Raw genomic sequence first — 19,107 nt, 5'->3', positions numbered from 1 at the left:
TTTCCCATATTCCGTTAACAGAGTTAGCAAATTTTTTATTTCATATAGTTGAGAGGGTCTATATGGACATCTTTAAATATCATGGGGTCTCCACAGAAAAAAAAATGATAGTTGAAGAGATTTTCATGTACTTTCACCCATTAAAAATACCAAGATCATTGGTCTTACTTACTAAAAAAAAGATCACTGGTCTCTAGCACAAACTTCTTGACAAATGAACAGAGCCTAAAGAGAGTCGAACGGCTTTTTTGGCTAAATAATTCATTAAGATTTTTTTTTCTTATTCAAAAAAATTTGTAGTTGTTAGTTTGTCATCAAATTTTTGTGGATTATTTGTTTGTTATGGCAAGAGGACTCTAAAAACTAAAAATTACGATTGAAATCTAATTTATTTTTTCTAATAAAAACAAAAAATAAGCGGCTTAAATTATTTAGCCAAAAAAGCCCGAAATCAAGATCTCGACAGAATTATTGGCAAGCGAACTAATCTCTCGAGATCTCATTGGACCTCAATCGGTTTGGAGGCCTGGAATGTGGGGCTGATTTTTTTTTTTTGGTAAAAGTACATGGAGATCTCCTCAATTATGTCTTTTTTTCACGGAGACCCCCTAACATTTAAAACTGCCCATACAAACCCCCTCAACTACATAAAATAAAAAATTGGTCAACTCTGTTAATGGAATGAGGGGAAATGACGATTCAACCTCTAAAAATCGCTCACACTGAACCCCCTCATCTATAGAAATTATCCACATTGACTCCTTCATCTTAACGGTCTTTTTGACAGAAAGGTGTTGATTGGTTAAAGGTTATAATTGAGGGAGCCTTTATGGACGATTTTAAATGTTATGGGTTCTACATAAGAAAAAGTTATAGTTGAGGAGATCTCTATTACTTTCACATTTTTAAAAAAAAAGAAAGATATGGGGCTGATATTTAAAGCATAGGCGGATATACTAATTTTGGATTCTCCAGATTTTTTTCCTTCTTGTGTAGCTTATCTTTTTTTTTCTTTTCTTTTTTTTTCCAAGAGATGCCAAACTAAGAGAAAATAATTATATCTAAAAAACGTTAACACAAGCTTGATTTTGTAAATTATAGATGGCAGTACATGTTCAAAACTCGACTTTGGGCTTTCTAGGCTATTTGAGAAATCAAAAAATCTCTAGATTCTTCCGTGCGCGCTCACGCATTCTAAGTTTAGACCACAAAATACAATTTGAATATGATCTAAATACAATTTGACTGCATCGCGATCAAGGGTTACGAGAAGGACATTGGGATGGAAAGGAAAATGTCAAATTTATCTATTGATTCCGTACAATTCGTTGATTTTCATTTCGAGCAAGGTAATTGATTTTTCAATTTTAGCAAAAGGGTAGATGTTTTAGCTAACCACGTGGTGGCTTTTGAAAATAGTAGATTGGAAGAGGGAAGAGAGGTGTTTTATTTGAATCTTTTCAAACAATTAAATAGTGTCATGCAACATCTCTACCAAACTTTTCACGGTTTTTTTTATTATACAAAAGTGAGAGGTACTGCATTGATGAAGCCCAACGACATTTACATAACAAAATTCATTATAGATAATTGGATAAAACTAAACTAATTATCTAACTGATACATAATGAGAAAGAACGAGACAATTGATATCTTTCATCCCTAACCCAGGCATTGCCTGACACACCTTCTTATTTCCCATAGCAATCTCAAAAAAAGATACTCTCTCCGTCCATTTTTAAGTGTCCTGCTTCGTAACTCCAACTTATTAAAAAGATATCATCATTACACATTTCACATCAACTTTTTCTTTCACTTTCCCTACTTATCTGTCATCATTACACTTTTACTCACTAACTTTTCAAAATAAAATCTACTTTTAGGGACAAAATAGACAATACACCAACTTTTACCCCCTAACTTTACAAAATGGACAATTATTAAGAGACCGCCCAAATTGGAATACTGGACACAAAAAAAGGGGACGGAGGGAGTACATTGATAGCCAAGAAAAAAAGACAACAAAAACCCAGACAATCAGATGAACTTCGATCAGAAATGAACACACTAATGAATTTCTAGCAAACCACCAATAGATGCATACTAATCTTCTTGAGCCCGAACAATAAACAAATCACCCAAAGACGAACTTTATTTCTCTCACAAATGAGAGACAAAACTCTCACGAGGAGAGAGACAAAACTCCCCCAAATCTTGCCCTAAATCTAGCCGCCCAAAAATCGCCGAACGGATCGCAACCCTCACTGCCTCCACCGCTGCTGCCACAAGGGCTCTGGCGACATACCAAATCTTGCTTATTCTTTTTTTAACACGTTAGAAATTCATTGATTAAAATGATGAGTACAATCTACCGAGTGCAACTAATACAACTGTTACAAAAATCTATTACATACAAGGAGACAAATAACATGTCTAAACCAAATGAAGGATTCAAGTCCAGCGAAAGAATTGATCAGACGGTCAGGTGCCAGAGCCGTGTATGGTATTTGTCGATGTCCAGCTGTCACGGTAGTTTCACAATTGACGATACTTTCCACAAAGACCAACCGATGCCAACCTAGCGAGACCGATGCCACTAAAGTGGCTTTTTTTGCACTTTTGGTAGAGAGTACTGCATGCATGGTAGAGCCGTACGCAACTAGATGGCCGAGAAGCCAACTACAGCATAGAATCGATAGTGAAAAAGCAGAACCACACCGTAACTATGGTTATTGAACAATGAACTACAAAAATCAAAGAAACCACCACCGTAGATACTATCTTACCCACCTCCACTCATAGAAAACTACAACTAAAAACATATAACACACGAAAGACATAAACTAATGCATCTCCAGAGCACTGGAATCGTGATAAGCAGAAATCACCAACAGCGAATTAACCAAAACAGATGTGAGTCTAAATCCCACCAATCAACCTATGCCGAAGATCGCAAACACAGGAAGCCAAACCGCTGGCCGAATCGCGCCCATTTTTAACGGCGGCCGACACAGATCGGTTAGCTCTCAACCCAGAGCTTGCATCATCATCCCGGCGACAAGAAGCCTGACATCAACCTCCACCGCAATCACAAGTAGCCAAACCACTGGCCGGATCACGCCCATATTTGAACTACAGCACTTTTTCCGCTAACTCAGTGTACATGTTCGGACTAGTACTTTATGCGCAATTCAATTGATTGTTGGGAGACCATTTCCAACGAAGCTAAATCCCTCCTAAACTGGTCCGGCACAAAATGATAGCACCTAAAACTTTAGGATGCAGCAACTACTTAGGCATCAGGCCTTAACCACAAGGTTAACCCATTGGGATAGTCCTTACCATTAATTGGGATCCCCACAAGTAGACGATGAGATTAATTTCCAAGGTTAGTTGAAGATGCGAATCAGCTGGCCAGAATACGAGGGCTGCTTCCCTCCCCCCCCCCCCCCCCCCCCCCGGCCCCACACCCCATTTCCCATATTAACCCCCTCCCCTCCCTCCCCCGTTCTCCTGCTCCTCCCTCCTCCCATTTACTTTTTTTTTTCCTCCCTTCTTCTCCTGCTTCCCCCCTCCGCCCATTTACTTTTCTTTTCTTTTTCTTTTTCCCTCTTTATTTTCCTTTTTGTTTCTTTTCGGCTGGATTTTTTTTTTCGTTTTTTTTCTCTTTATTCCTTTTATTTCCTTCCACTTTGAATCTTTTTTTTTATTTTTCAATTATTTTCTTTATTTGTTTCTTTTCCCATTTACCTCCCTTCTTATTTTTTTGGTAACTCAAATTCTATTTTCAATTAAGATTACAATTAGTGTTCGGGAACTAATTACGAAATGTATTTTGCAAACGGCATACTAATCCAAAATACAAATGTTATATTTAGGATTACTTTTTTTAACTATAGTACAATTTAATAAATTTGTTAACCATTATTTAGCATAAATTCTCTTAACTGATTCAGTAGTATGTTGCTTCAAATCACGTCTCTACTCCATAGAATTGCAAATGGCTGGTTTCTATTTTTTTTATAAGTAAAACGGAAACGTTTTAGGGGCTTCGTAGGGGCTACTGTGCCAATGAGGGCGGTTGAGCCCCCGGGTCCCCCCTACTTTTTAATTTATTTTTTTATTTAATTACTTATACCTTATTTATTTAATTTCTATAAATACACCATTTGTATATTTAAAAATATAATTCAAGAATTAAGTGCTTTAATTTTCAATTTAGTTAAATCAGAGCAAAGATCGTTTTTTTTATTATTTTATTTTAAATGGTCATAATGAATTTTTTGGTTTAAGGCCTTTCAACAAATACCCTAAGACTCATTATTTAGTTTCAAAACTCTCTTAGGGTGTCTATTGAAAGGCCTTGAAGCCAAAAATTTATTAGGACCATTTAGGATGAAATGATCAGAAAAATAACAACTTTGCACCGGTTCAAACGGATTGAAAATTGAAACACTTATTTGAGTAACTATATTTTTTAATCTATAAAGGACAAAAAAAATAAAAATAAAACAGTCGGGATAAACATGATCAATTGAAACACTTTTTTTTCTCTCAATTACTTTACAAAGCCTAGAATTAGATTTGAACCTATTATTAAAGAGGAAAAAAAATTCAAACTGGAAAGAAAGAAAAGGAAATAAAATGAAAAAAAAAAAAACGAAACTGAAAATAAAACAAAAAAAAAAACGAAACTGAAACTGAAAAGAAAAGGAAAAAAAAGAAGAAGAGCCAAACGGTTAAAAAAGAAAGAAAGAAAAGGGAGAGAGAGAGAGGGGGGCGGGGTAGAATAGGAAAAGGGGGGGGGGGGGGGGGGGGGGGGGGGATTAGGAAATTACCCAAAATACCCAAGATCTAAAAAAAACAAATAATTTGTAGATTTTCTATGGCTTCTCTCTCTCACACAACACACATATTCTGGTGGGCTTTGTCCTCTGCCAGGCTGCCAGCTGCTACGTGCATGCTACTACTATAGAGTATAGAATAGCTATCCACCACGTACCCTTGTCACCAAATTAATTGATTGCTGTGCGTTTAATAGTGTACCGTTACGCCTAATCTCATCTTCAACCTTTTAATTGAAACCCTCATTTAATGAATGCATGTGACAATTATCTCTGCCCCACTGGCTAAAAAATAAAATCCCATTCGATCCACAATTCTATAATTGACACCAGGAACAGATTCAGGAATATATTTTAGTGGGGCACCTGTTAATCATAATAGCGAAAGTTTATTTTTTTAGTAAATCATAGTAAAATCGTACAAAATTAAAGCATGCATTATTAATTACAAAAGTTTAATGCGTATTTTAAGTTAAATTAGGTAAAAATGAATACAAAATCTCAGACAAAAATTTTAAAGTATGTTTTAAATGAACATCAACAAATTTTAGAATGATTGAGCTAGTTTTGTTAATGCCTTTATTTTAAATATTTCTCCTCAGACGGTTAAAAATAAAGAGAATAAAAAAAGAATAGCTTTAAATAGACAAACAGCTCGTAAAGTAACAAATATAATGCACCATATGACGAAATTCAGGTATAAAACTAATTTTATATGTGTATTTTCGAAATATATACAAGTGTGTATGTTTATATATTAACACACTTTCATAATTATGCTAATTTATACATAAATATTTTTTAAAAATATTTTAATTTCGAGTGGGGGCACGAGTTCGAGTAGGAATACGTGCCCCGTGTAGATCCGTCCTTGATTGGCACACTACTTTTTGAATAAAAATACAAGGTTAAAAATTACTCCAGGTAATGTTTGAGATACTTCATTTTCTATTTTTATTTATTTTTAAAAGGATGTCCAGGCCAGCTTATGCGCACCTCGACTAATTCTAACGACCGGACTAGGTATGGCCATCTCAGCCGACCCGTCCGAATCTGATCTGTTATCCATCCCGAACGGATCGGATATTTGGAGATTTTTTCGGTTATCGTAGCGGATTCGGATTTTTTTTTTAAAAAAAAAAATCGGAGATCGGATCAGATTTGGAGGTAAGTTTGCCTCCAATCCGATCCGCCCCAAATACCCGACTATATAAATACCTCTTATTTTTAGGGTTCGTCAAACCACAAAACATAATACCTCTTATTATGCTTTCAATGAATCAATGGTGTATTCATTTTTTGGAGGTTCAAGAACTCTAGAATCATGTATTGTGAATTTTAGTATTTTGTATTTGCTACTATGGAATTATGAAGTATGGAAGCCCTAACAATGTGTTGTTGGTTGAACTATGGAACTCTAGTATTGTTGTTGGATGCAGGATGCAGTGGTGTTAGTTTGACTAAGTTAATGCCTAATAGTTGTAAGAATCTATTTTTTTGAGATTGTGGAACTCTAGGTTTTTTTTTTTTGGATTTTTTTTTATGGGCACTAACTATGAAACCATGAATCAGTGGCTTAATTGGCAAACTGTGGCTTAATTAGCTAAGTTAATGTCTTACAAAATCTTTTTTTTTTTCAAATTTGGATATCCAAATCTCCGATTGGATCTCCGTTCCCCATTTGGGGCAGGGATGAAGTACCCAAAATATATCCGATCAGAGATCGGAGCGGATTCGGGGGACGGGTGGAGGGTTTGGATTCGGATATGTCAATATCCGCCCCGTTGTCACCACTAGACCGAACATAACACCCAATGACCCCAAGATTGGAATGTTTGGCCTCCGTGAAAATGAAACCTATAACCTCATGGAAGACAACTGAGTACTTTATTCAATGAATGCAAAGACAAGGTTAAAACCATAGGGATTTATGTGCACACTTTTAAACCATAAGGGGTTTATCCGCACCTGGCGTCAAAGTGGACTTTGCCCTACTTGATTCAAGTACTGTACCTATTATAGAATTCTGGTTCACAAATTTTCCAGGTAATGCTTGGGATACATTTTATTTATTTCTGCAGGCATGTAATGTAAAATTTGTAGCCGACGATATACATTAGAGCAACACAACCTACACAACAGACATGCACTTGGGACCCATATGGTAAATGTGAAGTCCGCACCATCGACCGGATAATTTCAAACACATCTGTATTTGGATCCGTGCATGCTCGTCTGCGTCCGTACGTAACATTTTTGTCTATATTAATGTACCGCCTCGATCCTTCTTCTGCCGGCTGGTCGAAAAGCGTGCTTCATCAAACGTGGATTCCTCTTAATTTGTTTGCCGAGATGACAGTGAGAAGCAGATGCACGAGGAAGGCCAAGTAGGAAAGATTCACGGCAATGATGATCCTGTCACAGAACCTGCCGAAATCGTTACAAATTGCCATCCACCCAATATGGCTGTTTCCAAATTTGCCCACGAGCCCTATTGCTGTTGCGGCCGCACACGCAGCCATGAGCAATGTCGTCACAGCCTGTCAAAAATACAATTCCAAAATCCTAAATACACTAAAATGTTATGAATGAACCATAAAATAAGTGCATATAATACACCCTTTTAAGGGGTGTGTATTGTAGTCTTTCCCATTTCCTTGATTGACAAGAATGTTACCAGATCATGGAGAAACATGAAGAAGTACTGGTTTGGGCCTGAGCACTTTCGAGCAAGGATTCCAGCAGCAAACAAAGAAACCACGTAGAAGAAACATGCAACTAGATTTGCAATAGCAAAGAACCTGCAAATTGGATATGTTGTAAGCCCCAATGATTGGATATGTTGGTTGGTGGGTTTGCTCCCCACATAATTTATCATGTTTCGATTTTTGAGGTCAGGCCATAAGAAAATAATTTATTAGGAATCCCCTAATCCCGGCATGGATGCAAGGCCTGCCTTTAACCAACCGAAAATGAGATTAGTCAAGGTGCGCGTAAGCCGGCTCGGACATTTCTTGCCGTCAACCAAAAAAGAAAAGATATATACACCGTCCGTCCCATAATGTTAGACACTTAATTTCCAAATAGCGTGACATTTTAAAATTGTTTATATCTTGCAATTCATAATGTTTTATGGGAATTTCAAATCTTTGTTTAATAGAACTAATTGAAATTTATCAAATATAATTCATATTGTTTAGGATATAAAAAAAAAGATTCATATTGCTCATAAATAAAGACTAATTAAAAAATATATAGAATTTTTTCATAGGACTGAAATAGCGAAAACATCCAAATTTTTTTGAGTATGGAATAGGAAATCTTGAGCTAATGGTGACAGATCGACTCACTGACAATGACACATGCATGCATATGGTGACCACCGAATGCGATGTCAGAGTGGTAGAGCTGGAAGTAGTTACTGCCCGGCACTCCCGCGCTTTTAATTCTCGCACTAAGCTCGTGCTATGAATTCTTGCTCTCGCGGGGTTTAGTACGGAGTAAACAAATGAGATCCTCCATAATTGCATGTTTTACAATCTTTAGTTGGAGTACCAAATCCGCTTCCCTCCAATAGAGGAAAAATAGAGGTGGATAATGGATTGAAGATGATTTCTTCTCCAAAATATATAAGAAAAATAGAGATACAGAGAGCGAGCTGAAGATGCCCTCGTAGCTTAAACGGAAAACAAGTACTTGAAAATTTTCAGCGCGGAAACTTGGTTCCTCGATCGGTCACTCGACTCGATGTCGAATGTTATAAAAAACATGCACGTGCTAATTGAAAATCGGTCCGAAATGTATGTATGCATGTATAGATAGAGTTAACAATTTGATATAATCGGTCCGAAATGTATGTATGCATGTATAGATAGAGTTAACAATTTGATATCTTACGTGAAAGCAGAGGAGTAGGTATATTTGGCGTCAATCACGGCGCCATACAAACAGACAGTTTGCTTACTGGTGACCGTAACCAAAGCAGCAGATAATGAAGCCGCGGCTCCCAAAAGTCTCAGGCAAATTTGGGCTGCCAATGGGGATTTGGGTGACTTTTTGGGAGGTGGGTTTTGCATGATTTTGGCTTCAACAGCAGCCATTGTGAGGACAGCTCTTGAAGTTGAAGAGAAAAAATTGAAGAAAAACAGAGCCGAAAACAGGGGAGATAGAGAGAGAAAATTGCATGCAAGACAGATGGAGGAACTTTTAGAGAGAGAGAGAGAGAGAAGTGTGAAGTTATGGGTTGATGGGTGAGCATTTATAGAGGGACTGAGGGAGAAGGTTAGGAATGGTTTAATAGGGTGGGGAGAGGTCCGAGAGGAGTGATGTGAGCGGATCAGAAACCATGTCGTTGAAAAGGTGGGTGGTTTCAACTTAATTCATCTTAGCACTGAAAACTACTACTAGCTATTAAGGCTGGGTTCCCTTGCTGTCTAAACTGAATAAACTAAACTGAATAAACAAGCTAAAGTTTACAAAGACACAAATCTCTAGACAGGTCATTATTTTCGCGTATATTATTTAAAAGTTCATTTAGCGAAAATAACTTGTCCATACACAATTTTTTCAGGAAAAACCCACCCTCAATGTATGTATTGATTTTTTGTTTTTATATGTGTCCAGGGCTGAAAACTAGTTTTAAGGCTGGGTTTTCCATGTTGTCTAAACGGAATAAGTAGGCTAAAGTTTAAAAAACACCGATCTCTAGACGAGTTATTTTTCTCACATGTATCAATTAAAAGTCCATTTAGTGGACACAACTTATCCATAGGCAAATTTTTTAGGAAAAACCCACCCTCAATAGATGTATTAATTTTTGGTTTTTATATATGTCCAGGTCAATTTACGTACACTTTAATTAATTCTAAAATCTTGAAGCCAATAATTGGATAAATCCCAAAGATTAAAAAAAAAAAAAATTCCTAGTGAAGGGAGTCAAGTCAAGTTAGTCAACCCAAGTACATGAGGGGGTGAGTTTTAAGAGCATTCTTTATGGTTAGTGAACTATTTTTAACCTTCCGGTCAAAATATCTGAAATTAAACATATAAGAAGATTTATAAAAATATAGATCAAAGTTGAAAAAAAGTATAGAAGAGGCAAAAAAAATAAGACCCCAAAAATTATCTCTTTTTGAATTATTTTTGGAACCACAGGAAAATAGGAAAATAATTTTTTCACCCCAGGCCACTTTCATATTATGGCACTTCAAAATATATCTTTTAGTTTGTTGATGAAGATTATTTGTGTATAATTAATTTGGAGCATTAAAAGACAAATTTTATATTTTGTGTACATATCTTTTACAAGATCATTTTTTTAATTTATCACGTCATAACTAGTGGATCTCTTGCACCTTTATTCAATATGAAGTATTTGAATCTCAAAATCATTCAAATTTCAAACATAGACTGATGTTTAAAAATTTTAAATAAGACGACACTTAATTTAAACAAGTAAGATAGGTGTTTGATACTTTTCTTGTCTTTAATGAACTTTTTTTGCTTTCCGTCATAATTTTTAATTTTTAGTCTCCTCTCGTTGAGACGGATGATTAATTCAAAAAACATGACACAAATATAACAAACAAAACACATTAACACACAAAACGAACAAAACACACAACACGAAGAAGAAAAATAAGTTTAGAAGGAGAGCTAAATAATGGCTTTACCGCACGTTTGTAGGTCAAATTCGGCAAATAAAACGACAAAATTACTATTTATTGCCAGTTTGCCACATTAGTGTTTCTCTTACCTTCTTTATTACTAGTACTATTTTGGTTCGTTTTTGTTTTTTTTTGATTAAGCTGGCTTAGATAAACCAGAATCCGGAACTGACTTGAATAACATTAATACGTAGCTATTATCACTACTACTAATATTAGCTTTGGCAGTTGCATCCGCGTTTCGGTTGGCCTCCCGATACACATGGTAAACCTTCCCTGCAATCAGATAAAATATTACTCAACTCATGGTTACCCACGTCTTTCTTGTTAATGAGCTGCACCAAAGTCATAGAGTCCGTTTCTACAAGGATTCCTTGCAAATTACGCTCCAATGCAAGGTGCAAACCATTCCGGAGATTTGACACCATTCCGGAGTTCGTCAAATCTCGACAAAATATTAGTATTGCGGCAAGCGAAAAGATAACTTTCACTTGGAAAATGATTTTAGTAATTTATTTTTGAAAATAGCTGAGAGAATTCGGCAGTCGAATAGATGGTCAACAAACAAATCTAATTTGCGGGGAGAGCCAGTTTTGTTTAATCTAAATTCAGACTTAGGGACAGGGACCTTTAATGTCGCAATAAATTTTCACCAAATTTCAGTTCAGAGTAGCAGGAGGTACTTCTCATAGATGGAGGCGACCAGCGCACGTAGCAACTCCCTTGGGCATAATCATAGGAGTTTCCGATCTGCTGTGAAATGTCCGGTTCGAGCCATAGGCCCATAGCTACTACTCGTGAAGGTAGGCGGTAACAAGAAAATTGAAGCACCTATGTGTGCTGAAGAAGGGTTCTGGAACACACGCGACTCCTCGGGCTTAGTCCGACAAGCTGCTCCATATCCCAAAATTTTTCGATTCCTTAGCATCTTGGGTGCTTCAGGAGCACTAAATAATTCCAGAAAATTAAACAAAATATTTTCTGGAGGTACTTCTGGAGCGGGTGCCTTTTTTCCCTTTGCACCAAAAAAGGAAAGAAAAAAAAATCAATCATAAGCTAGTCCTGAAGTAGAACTAGCATGTTTCATGGTTCATGACTCCTTGGAAGTTCTTTCAAAATTACGTCATCGTCCATAGCTTTCACATATCAATGAAAGTACTTGATTTTTTTTTGCGGGAAGTGGCATGACTTTTCGTAATGGACCATTCACTTAAGAACGGAGCGAGTATATTTTTTAGAAGGTCTACATGCAACTAAGTGTATGAACCTCGTAGGAATGTTTGATTTCGAAAGATAGTATGTAGGCCACTTCGTGAAGGTGTACCAGAATAATTACTCAAGTTTCTTACATTTTAGCACTTTTTTTGTACTATTAGGAGTTGTTTCTTCTGTTAAACTAAAACTCATGTTTCCATAGATTCCTAAACAGGTCATTTTCCTCACATACATCAACTTTCATTTAGCGGAAACAATTTGAGTATTATCATCAGTCTTGTAATTCAATGATATAAAGGAAACGCCAAATTTGATTGGGACTCAGAACTTCCCCTCACATGCTGCAAATCGGGGACCCTGTAGTGAGCAATCCTGTAGCACCCCCTATAGTATGGAGGGCAATTTTGTTTAACTTCTTTAAAAGATGGTGAACATTATCCTCCTTCCCATTGGTTAAAATTGTGTGGATTCCACTACAAAATGATGTCATGCTTATCATGCAATACACTTTTTAATAAGCATGACATCACTTTGTGGTGGATCCACACTATTTTAACCAATAGGAATGAGGGTAATGCTCACCCTCTTAAATGGAGGGTGAACAAAACTCAACTCTGTAGTATGCAATTCAAGCCGTTCATCTCGACAATCAATAATTCACATATGTTTGTTATTCATTCCCGGTAAAAGTATTATTTGACCCGTAAAAATTAACAACGAATTTGAACCATCGATTAAGGAAACGAACTGTCCAAATGATTACTACGTTCCTGTAGTGACTTGCTCGCTACATGGCCCCCGGGTCCCACATGTTTGTTGGCCAATAATTTGTGAACAGTCAAATTAATGCTAGCTTCAAATAAGTGCACAGATGGGTAGTAGTAGAATGGTCGAGCTTCGTTCCACAATCACGCACACTTGTGGATTTCAAGTCGGATCCACGTGAATGCCCAATCGAGGAGGAGGGAAGTTAAGATTACGTGATGGTATCGTATAATTTCTAATTTTAAACAATTACGGGAGAGAATCCCAACCTTTTATAACCACCATGAGCATGAAAATAGATTTTTAAGACGTGGCAAAGCGGACGCACAATTATAGGAGGCGGCTTGAAGCCTAAGGGATAGTCCAGTTGATTAGTGAATTTACTCTCCCACACAATTAATCATGGTACGATTCTTAGGATCAGGTCACAAAGAAGTAACTTCTTGTGAATCTCTTAATCCTGGCGTAGATGACCTGTCTTTGACAGGACCGGTGAGGGAATCAGTTTAAGAGCGCGCAAGCTGACCCAAACATCCCGTACTGTCGAACAAAACAAAATTACGAGATGCAGGCGCAAAAGCGGGGGCTGCTGGCACTGTACGACACAGTTTTTGTGTGTGGGTATTTGTGTGGTTGTAGCACTGCTCTTTCGGATTTCAGTCACCTTTTTGTGGTCCTTCTCATTTACTCCTGGTACCTTCTCTTTCTGTTGAGCCTATTTCAGCGGTTACATTTACTACTCTATCACATGGAATCATGCTGAGTAAATACCATTTTGGACTTGTAGTGCGGAGTTTGGTGAATGTTCTAACAGTTCGAAATTTTCTTTTATAACTGGGGTTTTCGTGCCAACTTATGCGCGTATCGATTAAAATTAGGGCAAACTTTTCTTTGGAGTCTGGATTGGCCTCAAAAGAAATCGATAACTTCTAAGAGATTTCGAATCTGAAAGTTTAAGATAGAGAAAACTCCTGAGTCCTAAGCCTCGACTCCTGGACCGGACCATGGTTGAAAAAAATAATTGAAAGTTTCTCAGAAGATCCAATGAGAAGTCTATTCATATGGGATTCCCACCTCCGACCTCACTTGTAGGTTACTACTGAGAGAGTGAGAGGTGCTTCCCCCCGACCCCACACCCTATTTCCCGTATTACCTTACCCCCGCCCACCCACCCCCTTTCTTTCCGGTTTGTTTTTTTTCTTTTCTTTTTTTTTTTTGTTTATTTCATTTTCTTTCTTTTCAGTTTGAATTTTTTTTCTTTATTTTTTAATTTTCAATTATTTTCTTTATTTGTTTCCTTTCCTGCTTTCCCCCCTTCTTTTTTTTTTTTGTTGTTGTTAACTCAAATTCTATTTTCAATTAAAATTGACTTTATACTTAATAAATTTCTATTATTTTAATTAGTTAATTAATTTGTCTTAACAATAAATAATAAAAATAACTTCTAATGAACAATAATAAAAGCAAACAATTTCATTTTATTATAATTGAGTACATATTGTCAAAACATGAAAATACAAAAAAACACAAATTCTAATCAATATTTTCTCCAAATGCAGCTCCCGGCGCACTTATACCCATTACTTCATACCACAATAGTATACGTGTTTCATAGCTATCAGCCTATCTTTTAGCTTTGTCCGATGCATGGTCTTGCCACCATATTGGGATGAGTAGTACAGGGTAATGAGGTTGTAAGAAAACTTGCACGAAGTGATTGCCGACATGGGCAATAGCAATTTCCTGGCGGCCTTCGACTGGAACTGGAGGGGACATCAATGGCAAGTGGGTAAAACAACCGAAAACATTCTCATCAAATGTATGCAGTTCAAGGTTGTATCTTGTTGCGATGACAACTCCCAAAGTCATAGCCTCCATCCAATGTGCTTCCGGTGCCGTAGGCACAAAGCAATCCAGTAATTGTAGTAGTTGGTTTGCCATATCATATGCTGGATAAATCACACTGTATAGATAATAATTTTGTCGAATCTCTTCAATAAGCTCCTCTCGTACTCGATTCCAATCATTTTCACTATACCCGATTTGTGCAGCTATCGCCCTGAATCCACAATGACCGTCACCAAGCACGTCAACAGTGTGGGAAATATAACGCTGATAAGCCTAAGGTAATCGCTGAATGTAGCGATCAAGGATGGGTGAAATTGTAGATTGAGTGTTGCGAACCCCTCCCACGTCTCCCTCTCTCTCACACTCGTGTTGTTGCAGTCCTTGATCCTGAAGTGGATGCTTCTGAAAAAGAAGGTATGCGACGTGTACTTTGCTCATCTCTACCTGCAGGTTGACCTCTATGTTCTGTATTGTACGATGGAGGTCGAACTATGCTATGAGATGGATCTACCATATCGATAAACATGTCTATAATATGCTCTCGCATACGTGGATCCATCCCATCTAATATCTCAACAACCTAAGACGTCCTGTCATGTGGTGTTCCCTCCTCATTCAACTCGGTTGCGTGCATAGACAACCTAGTCCAATGAGCATGGATACTGTATATCGGAATTTGAGTGGAAATGGAACGATAATATGCAATATCGTGCATGCATGGCAATTCGTGTGTGATTTTGATCATACAATTGCAATAGCCGACTATGTGGGGGGATACTTCTAAAGCGCTTTCTAGCTGATCATGTATGAACTCCATTGCCTCTAATGAAATGCGACACCTTACCTGATGTCGCATTACCTGATCAAAAATGTTGTCACGTAATTGTTTATGGCGTGGAATGTTCATAGATTTCTCGAACGACTTCTTAATTTTTCCGAATTGATTTTTCAACATCTTTTCTATTTTATCAAAAGATGTATGTAGCGATGACATAGTATCCCCCAAATATAGCTTTAACTTCGCATGTGCAGACTCTGCCCTATAATAGAATAATGCACTGTGTTTAAATAGGAAAGTATCAAAAAGTATTCCTTCGTGTAGTAGAGAAATGCACAAAATTTTAGTAGTAAAGTTAAAAAAAGTGATTATACATTTGACTTGAATTGCTTCCGAGATGCATACATGTATCTGTTTATGCTGAAACAAACCACTTTTTATACGACCTTAACCATGTTTGCCATAGGTAAGTTGTGACAGCCGGGAATTGGCGAAAATTGTCGCACATGGCTTGCCACTTCCGTTCGAAAGACAAAGGTGTAGATGAATTGATAAGCGAGTGCCATGACACGAAAAAGCACTTCCATTCCGAACCAAGCAGACGGTTGCAGTTCTTAATGACACACTGATTTATGTGCCAAATACACAAGATGTGACATGCCGTGGAGGAACATGCTTCAATGGCGTTCATAAGTGCTAAATCTCATTCTGAAACAAACACCAATGGCAACGATACCCCCTTTTGAAGCATCCAATTTTTTAAGGTATCCAATGCCCATGTTAGTGTCTCTTCTCTCTCATTACTAAGATATTCGAACATAAACGAGTAAGTTAGCCATGTGGATGTGATACCCACAACCTCCAATAGTGGTTTCGATACTCATTGGTCTTGTACGTGGCGTCAATGATCAATACAGACGAAAAATTGACAAATAGCTCTAGGCTCATAGGATGAACCCAAATAATATCTGTGATTTCGTTGGTATCTGGATTTGTAAGAAATTGATGGAGGTAATCTTTCTTAAGTAATTGATTTATGATATACTGAATAGGAGTTAGACCGTCCAATTTGGTTGCTTTGTTTGAAAAAAGGGCTGTAATACCCGTCCCGGATATTTAGTATTTTAAACTCAAATTTTAATTGAATTGTGTGTTTATAGGGTTAATTCATATTTGGTGGGAATTTAACTAAGGCCCCGTTCCGGAACTCATTTTAAGTACTTATTTTTTAAGAAGACAATTTCAAGCTCAAAAATAACATGTCTATGTAAATAATTTTCCTAGCAATATAGATCTTGTTTGATATATTTTATTGAGATCTTTTATATGGTGCAAAAAAAATAAAAAAAAATTTTATTTACATTATTTTTTATTTTAAAAATATGAAATAAGTACTTATTTTTTAAGGAGGTGTTCTGGAACGGTGCCTAAATGCTATTGGTCGTTTGCATAAGTAAAGGGGTGGTGTGGTTACACCACATAATTTTTCAAAGGGAGATATTTCTTAAATATCTCATTCCTCTCCCTTTCCCTGATATTTTCGTAGAGAGAGAGAGAGACGGTCGGGAGAAAGAAGAGGAGAAGGAGAAGAAGAAAAGAAGAAGAGAGGAGAAAGGGGATTTGCTTGGGGATGATCATTCTTTCCTAGAATTGAAGTCCTAACATGGTAATTCATGTTTTCTTGTATTTGATTTCATATTTATTATGTTGAATTCATGTGTTTGGGGGTTGAATTCGTGCCTAGAATAGATAGGTTTGGGTTAATTTGGATGTGGGTTGGAGTTCTTGGAGAAATTAAGAACCTAGTCTTAAATCCCTTGAATTTGGTGTTTAGAACTTGTGTTGATTCATGGGGATTTAATGTTTTTGGAGTTGTCCTTGAGTTCTAAGAGTTTGAGTATGATTTGGTGAAGTTTTAATGAGTTTTGGTTGTGTTTGAGTAGGAAAAAAGGTTGGGAATCGAAAGGGAAACAAGCTGAATTTTTGCTGAAAATCTAGTCGGTACCTGTACCACCATGTACCGGGAGGGCAGAATTGAAACATTAGTGTCGATTTTGTGTGGGTACCTGTACCGAGTATTTGTAGTACCTGTACCTCTCGGGTAATTTTCAGCAACTGTTGTGAAACTTCGAACGATCATATTTTTTTCATTCGAACTCTGTTTTGGGAAAATTATATATCAAAATTGATGTAATAAAAACATATTATCTAATGGTGGCAGTTTTATGACCTAATTCTAATCCTAAAAGAAGTTATGAACAGAATACGGTGAAATTGTTATAAGTTTCTATATAAATTTTGGGGGTTAAGTTGTACTTGAACTTTATGTATGTTTTGGTACACATATAGGTCTTTTATGATGGACATGTTTGTATTCTTTGGGGGATTGTTTAATACCTAGTTTGTTTTGCAACTCGATATTAAATATTCGTTCGAATGTCTTAGGGGATGTTTGGTGACTTGGTTAACCTTTTGACTTGTGTTAATTTGATAAAATATTATAGAGTGTTATCATACATTTGTTTGAACATTCCAGTGGAGTCGTATGCTAATATAAGTTAGCTTGTGACTAGGTAGCGAGTTTGTCAATTGGGATGTGCTAAAACCATAAGTTTGGCATGCTCTAGTAGAATCAAAGGTGAGTGTGTTTGACATGGTTATGTTCAATAAGGTATTGTTGTGGTGGTGGTTTATATTATGCTATCTTTGTTAGTTGTTGATATATTGAGAGAGTGTGCATGTGAGGCACACCATGTCGTAAGCCAAACTGAATATCTAATGGTAGTTGGGAGCATGGTGTGTGGGACATGAGGTTAATTGTTGTTATGCATGATTGAGAATTATGTGTGCTTGTTGAGGTGTTGATTTTACGTGTGAGGCATACCATGTCATATGCCATGCCGACTGATTATCGATGGATGGGAGTATGGTATGTGAGACACAACTCTGGAGGTATAAGGCAATGTGATAGACATGTCATCCCCTATGACGTGGTCTTATAGGTGTGTTATCATTGGATATTATTATTGCGTTTGGAGTATGTGATGGATATAACTGTTATTTACATTCGAGTGTTTCAGTTATGTGAGTGAATTCATTTTCATGTTGATATTCCTTCGGGTATTGTGATATCTTATCGAGCACTTCTATGTCTCACACACTCTTATTTTCTTTTTTGGATTGTCAGATAGCAGGTGGCTTAGAGTGGGTCCACTACCGGTCAACGTGTCGAGATGTATTCGGGCTTTAGCTTTGGGAGATGTTGATGGTCAAGCTTGTTGTAGGTAGTTAATGAAGGAATTAAATTATATAAGTTGTAATTAAGTCATTGGTGGATATGTTGAAGAATAAAACTTATTAAGTATCGTAATAGAGGTTGCAGTAACTTGGTTGTGCGAGCTTGTGATCGGTTAGTCGGTACGTTGACTCATTTCTATTTTTTTGTGAGAAGTCTTCCGCTGGGTGTTTTGTGACAGCCTACTCGCCGGTTGGGGGTGGGGGGGGGGGGTCACAATTTATAAGGAATGATCCGTCCTACTTGTACAAAGCCTTTTAAAGCCGTGAAGGCGGGCCAAAGAACGTAAGGACTTCACAGTTAAGCGTGCTCATCCTGAGGTAGTCCAGGGATGGGTGACCTCACTGGGAAGTCTACGGTCTTTGAGCGTTCAAAGCAAACAATATTGTACAAAGATGGATGAGATCGTCATGGGCATGCGGCCGCACCGACTCGGGCTCGTATAGGGTGTCGTGCGCGGGGCGGGCCGTGACAGGTGGTATCAATTTATAAGGAATTTATAAAGAATGATCTATCCTACTAGTACAAAACCTTTTAAAGCCGTGAGGGCAAGCCGAAGAATGTAGGGACTTCACAGTTAAGTGTGCTTATCCTGGGGTAGTCTAGGGATGGGTGACCTCACTGGGAAGTCTACGGTCTTTGGGCGTTCAAAGCAGACAATATTGTACAAAGATGGATGAGATCGTCGTGGGCACG

The 19,107-nt window shown here is 37.2% G+C and overlaps 2 protein-coding genes across 2 annotated transcripts in view; both read right to left on the bottom strand.

The window, feature by feature from the left end:
* LOC131335226 (long chain base biosynthesis protein 2a) overlaps positions 1 to 19,107 on the bottom strand; it is a 66,010-nt gene that overhangs the window by 15,245 nt on the left and 31,658 nt on the right. The window lies entirely within an intron of this gene.
* On the bottom strand, positions 6,883 to 9,099 carry LOC131335229 (CASP-like protein 1F1). Its single transcript, XM_058370490.1, has 3 exons — positions 8,742 to 9,099; positions 7,522 to 7,645; positions 6,883 to 7,384 (listed from the first exon to the last, which is right to left on the bottom strand). The coding sequence occupies exons 1-3, from the start codon at positions 8,942 to 8,944 to the stop codon at positions 7,163 to 7,165; spliced, it is 549 nt and encodes a 182-aa protein (XP_058226473.1). The 5' UTR covers positions 8,945 to 9,099; the 3' UTR covers positions 6,883 to 7,162.

This window comes from Rhododendron vialii, chromosome 8a, assembly GCF_030253575.1.
Source record: "Rhododendron vialii isolate Sample 1 chromosome 8a, ASM3025357v1".
NCBI classification, from domain to species: Eukaryota; Viridiplantae; Streptophyta; class Magnoliopsida; order Ericales; family Ericaceae; genus Rhododendron; species Rhododendron vialii.
This window is presented reverse-complemented; position numbering and strand designations above follow the sequence as displayed.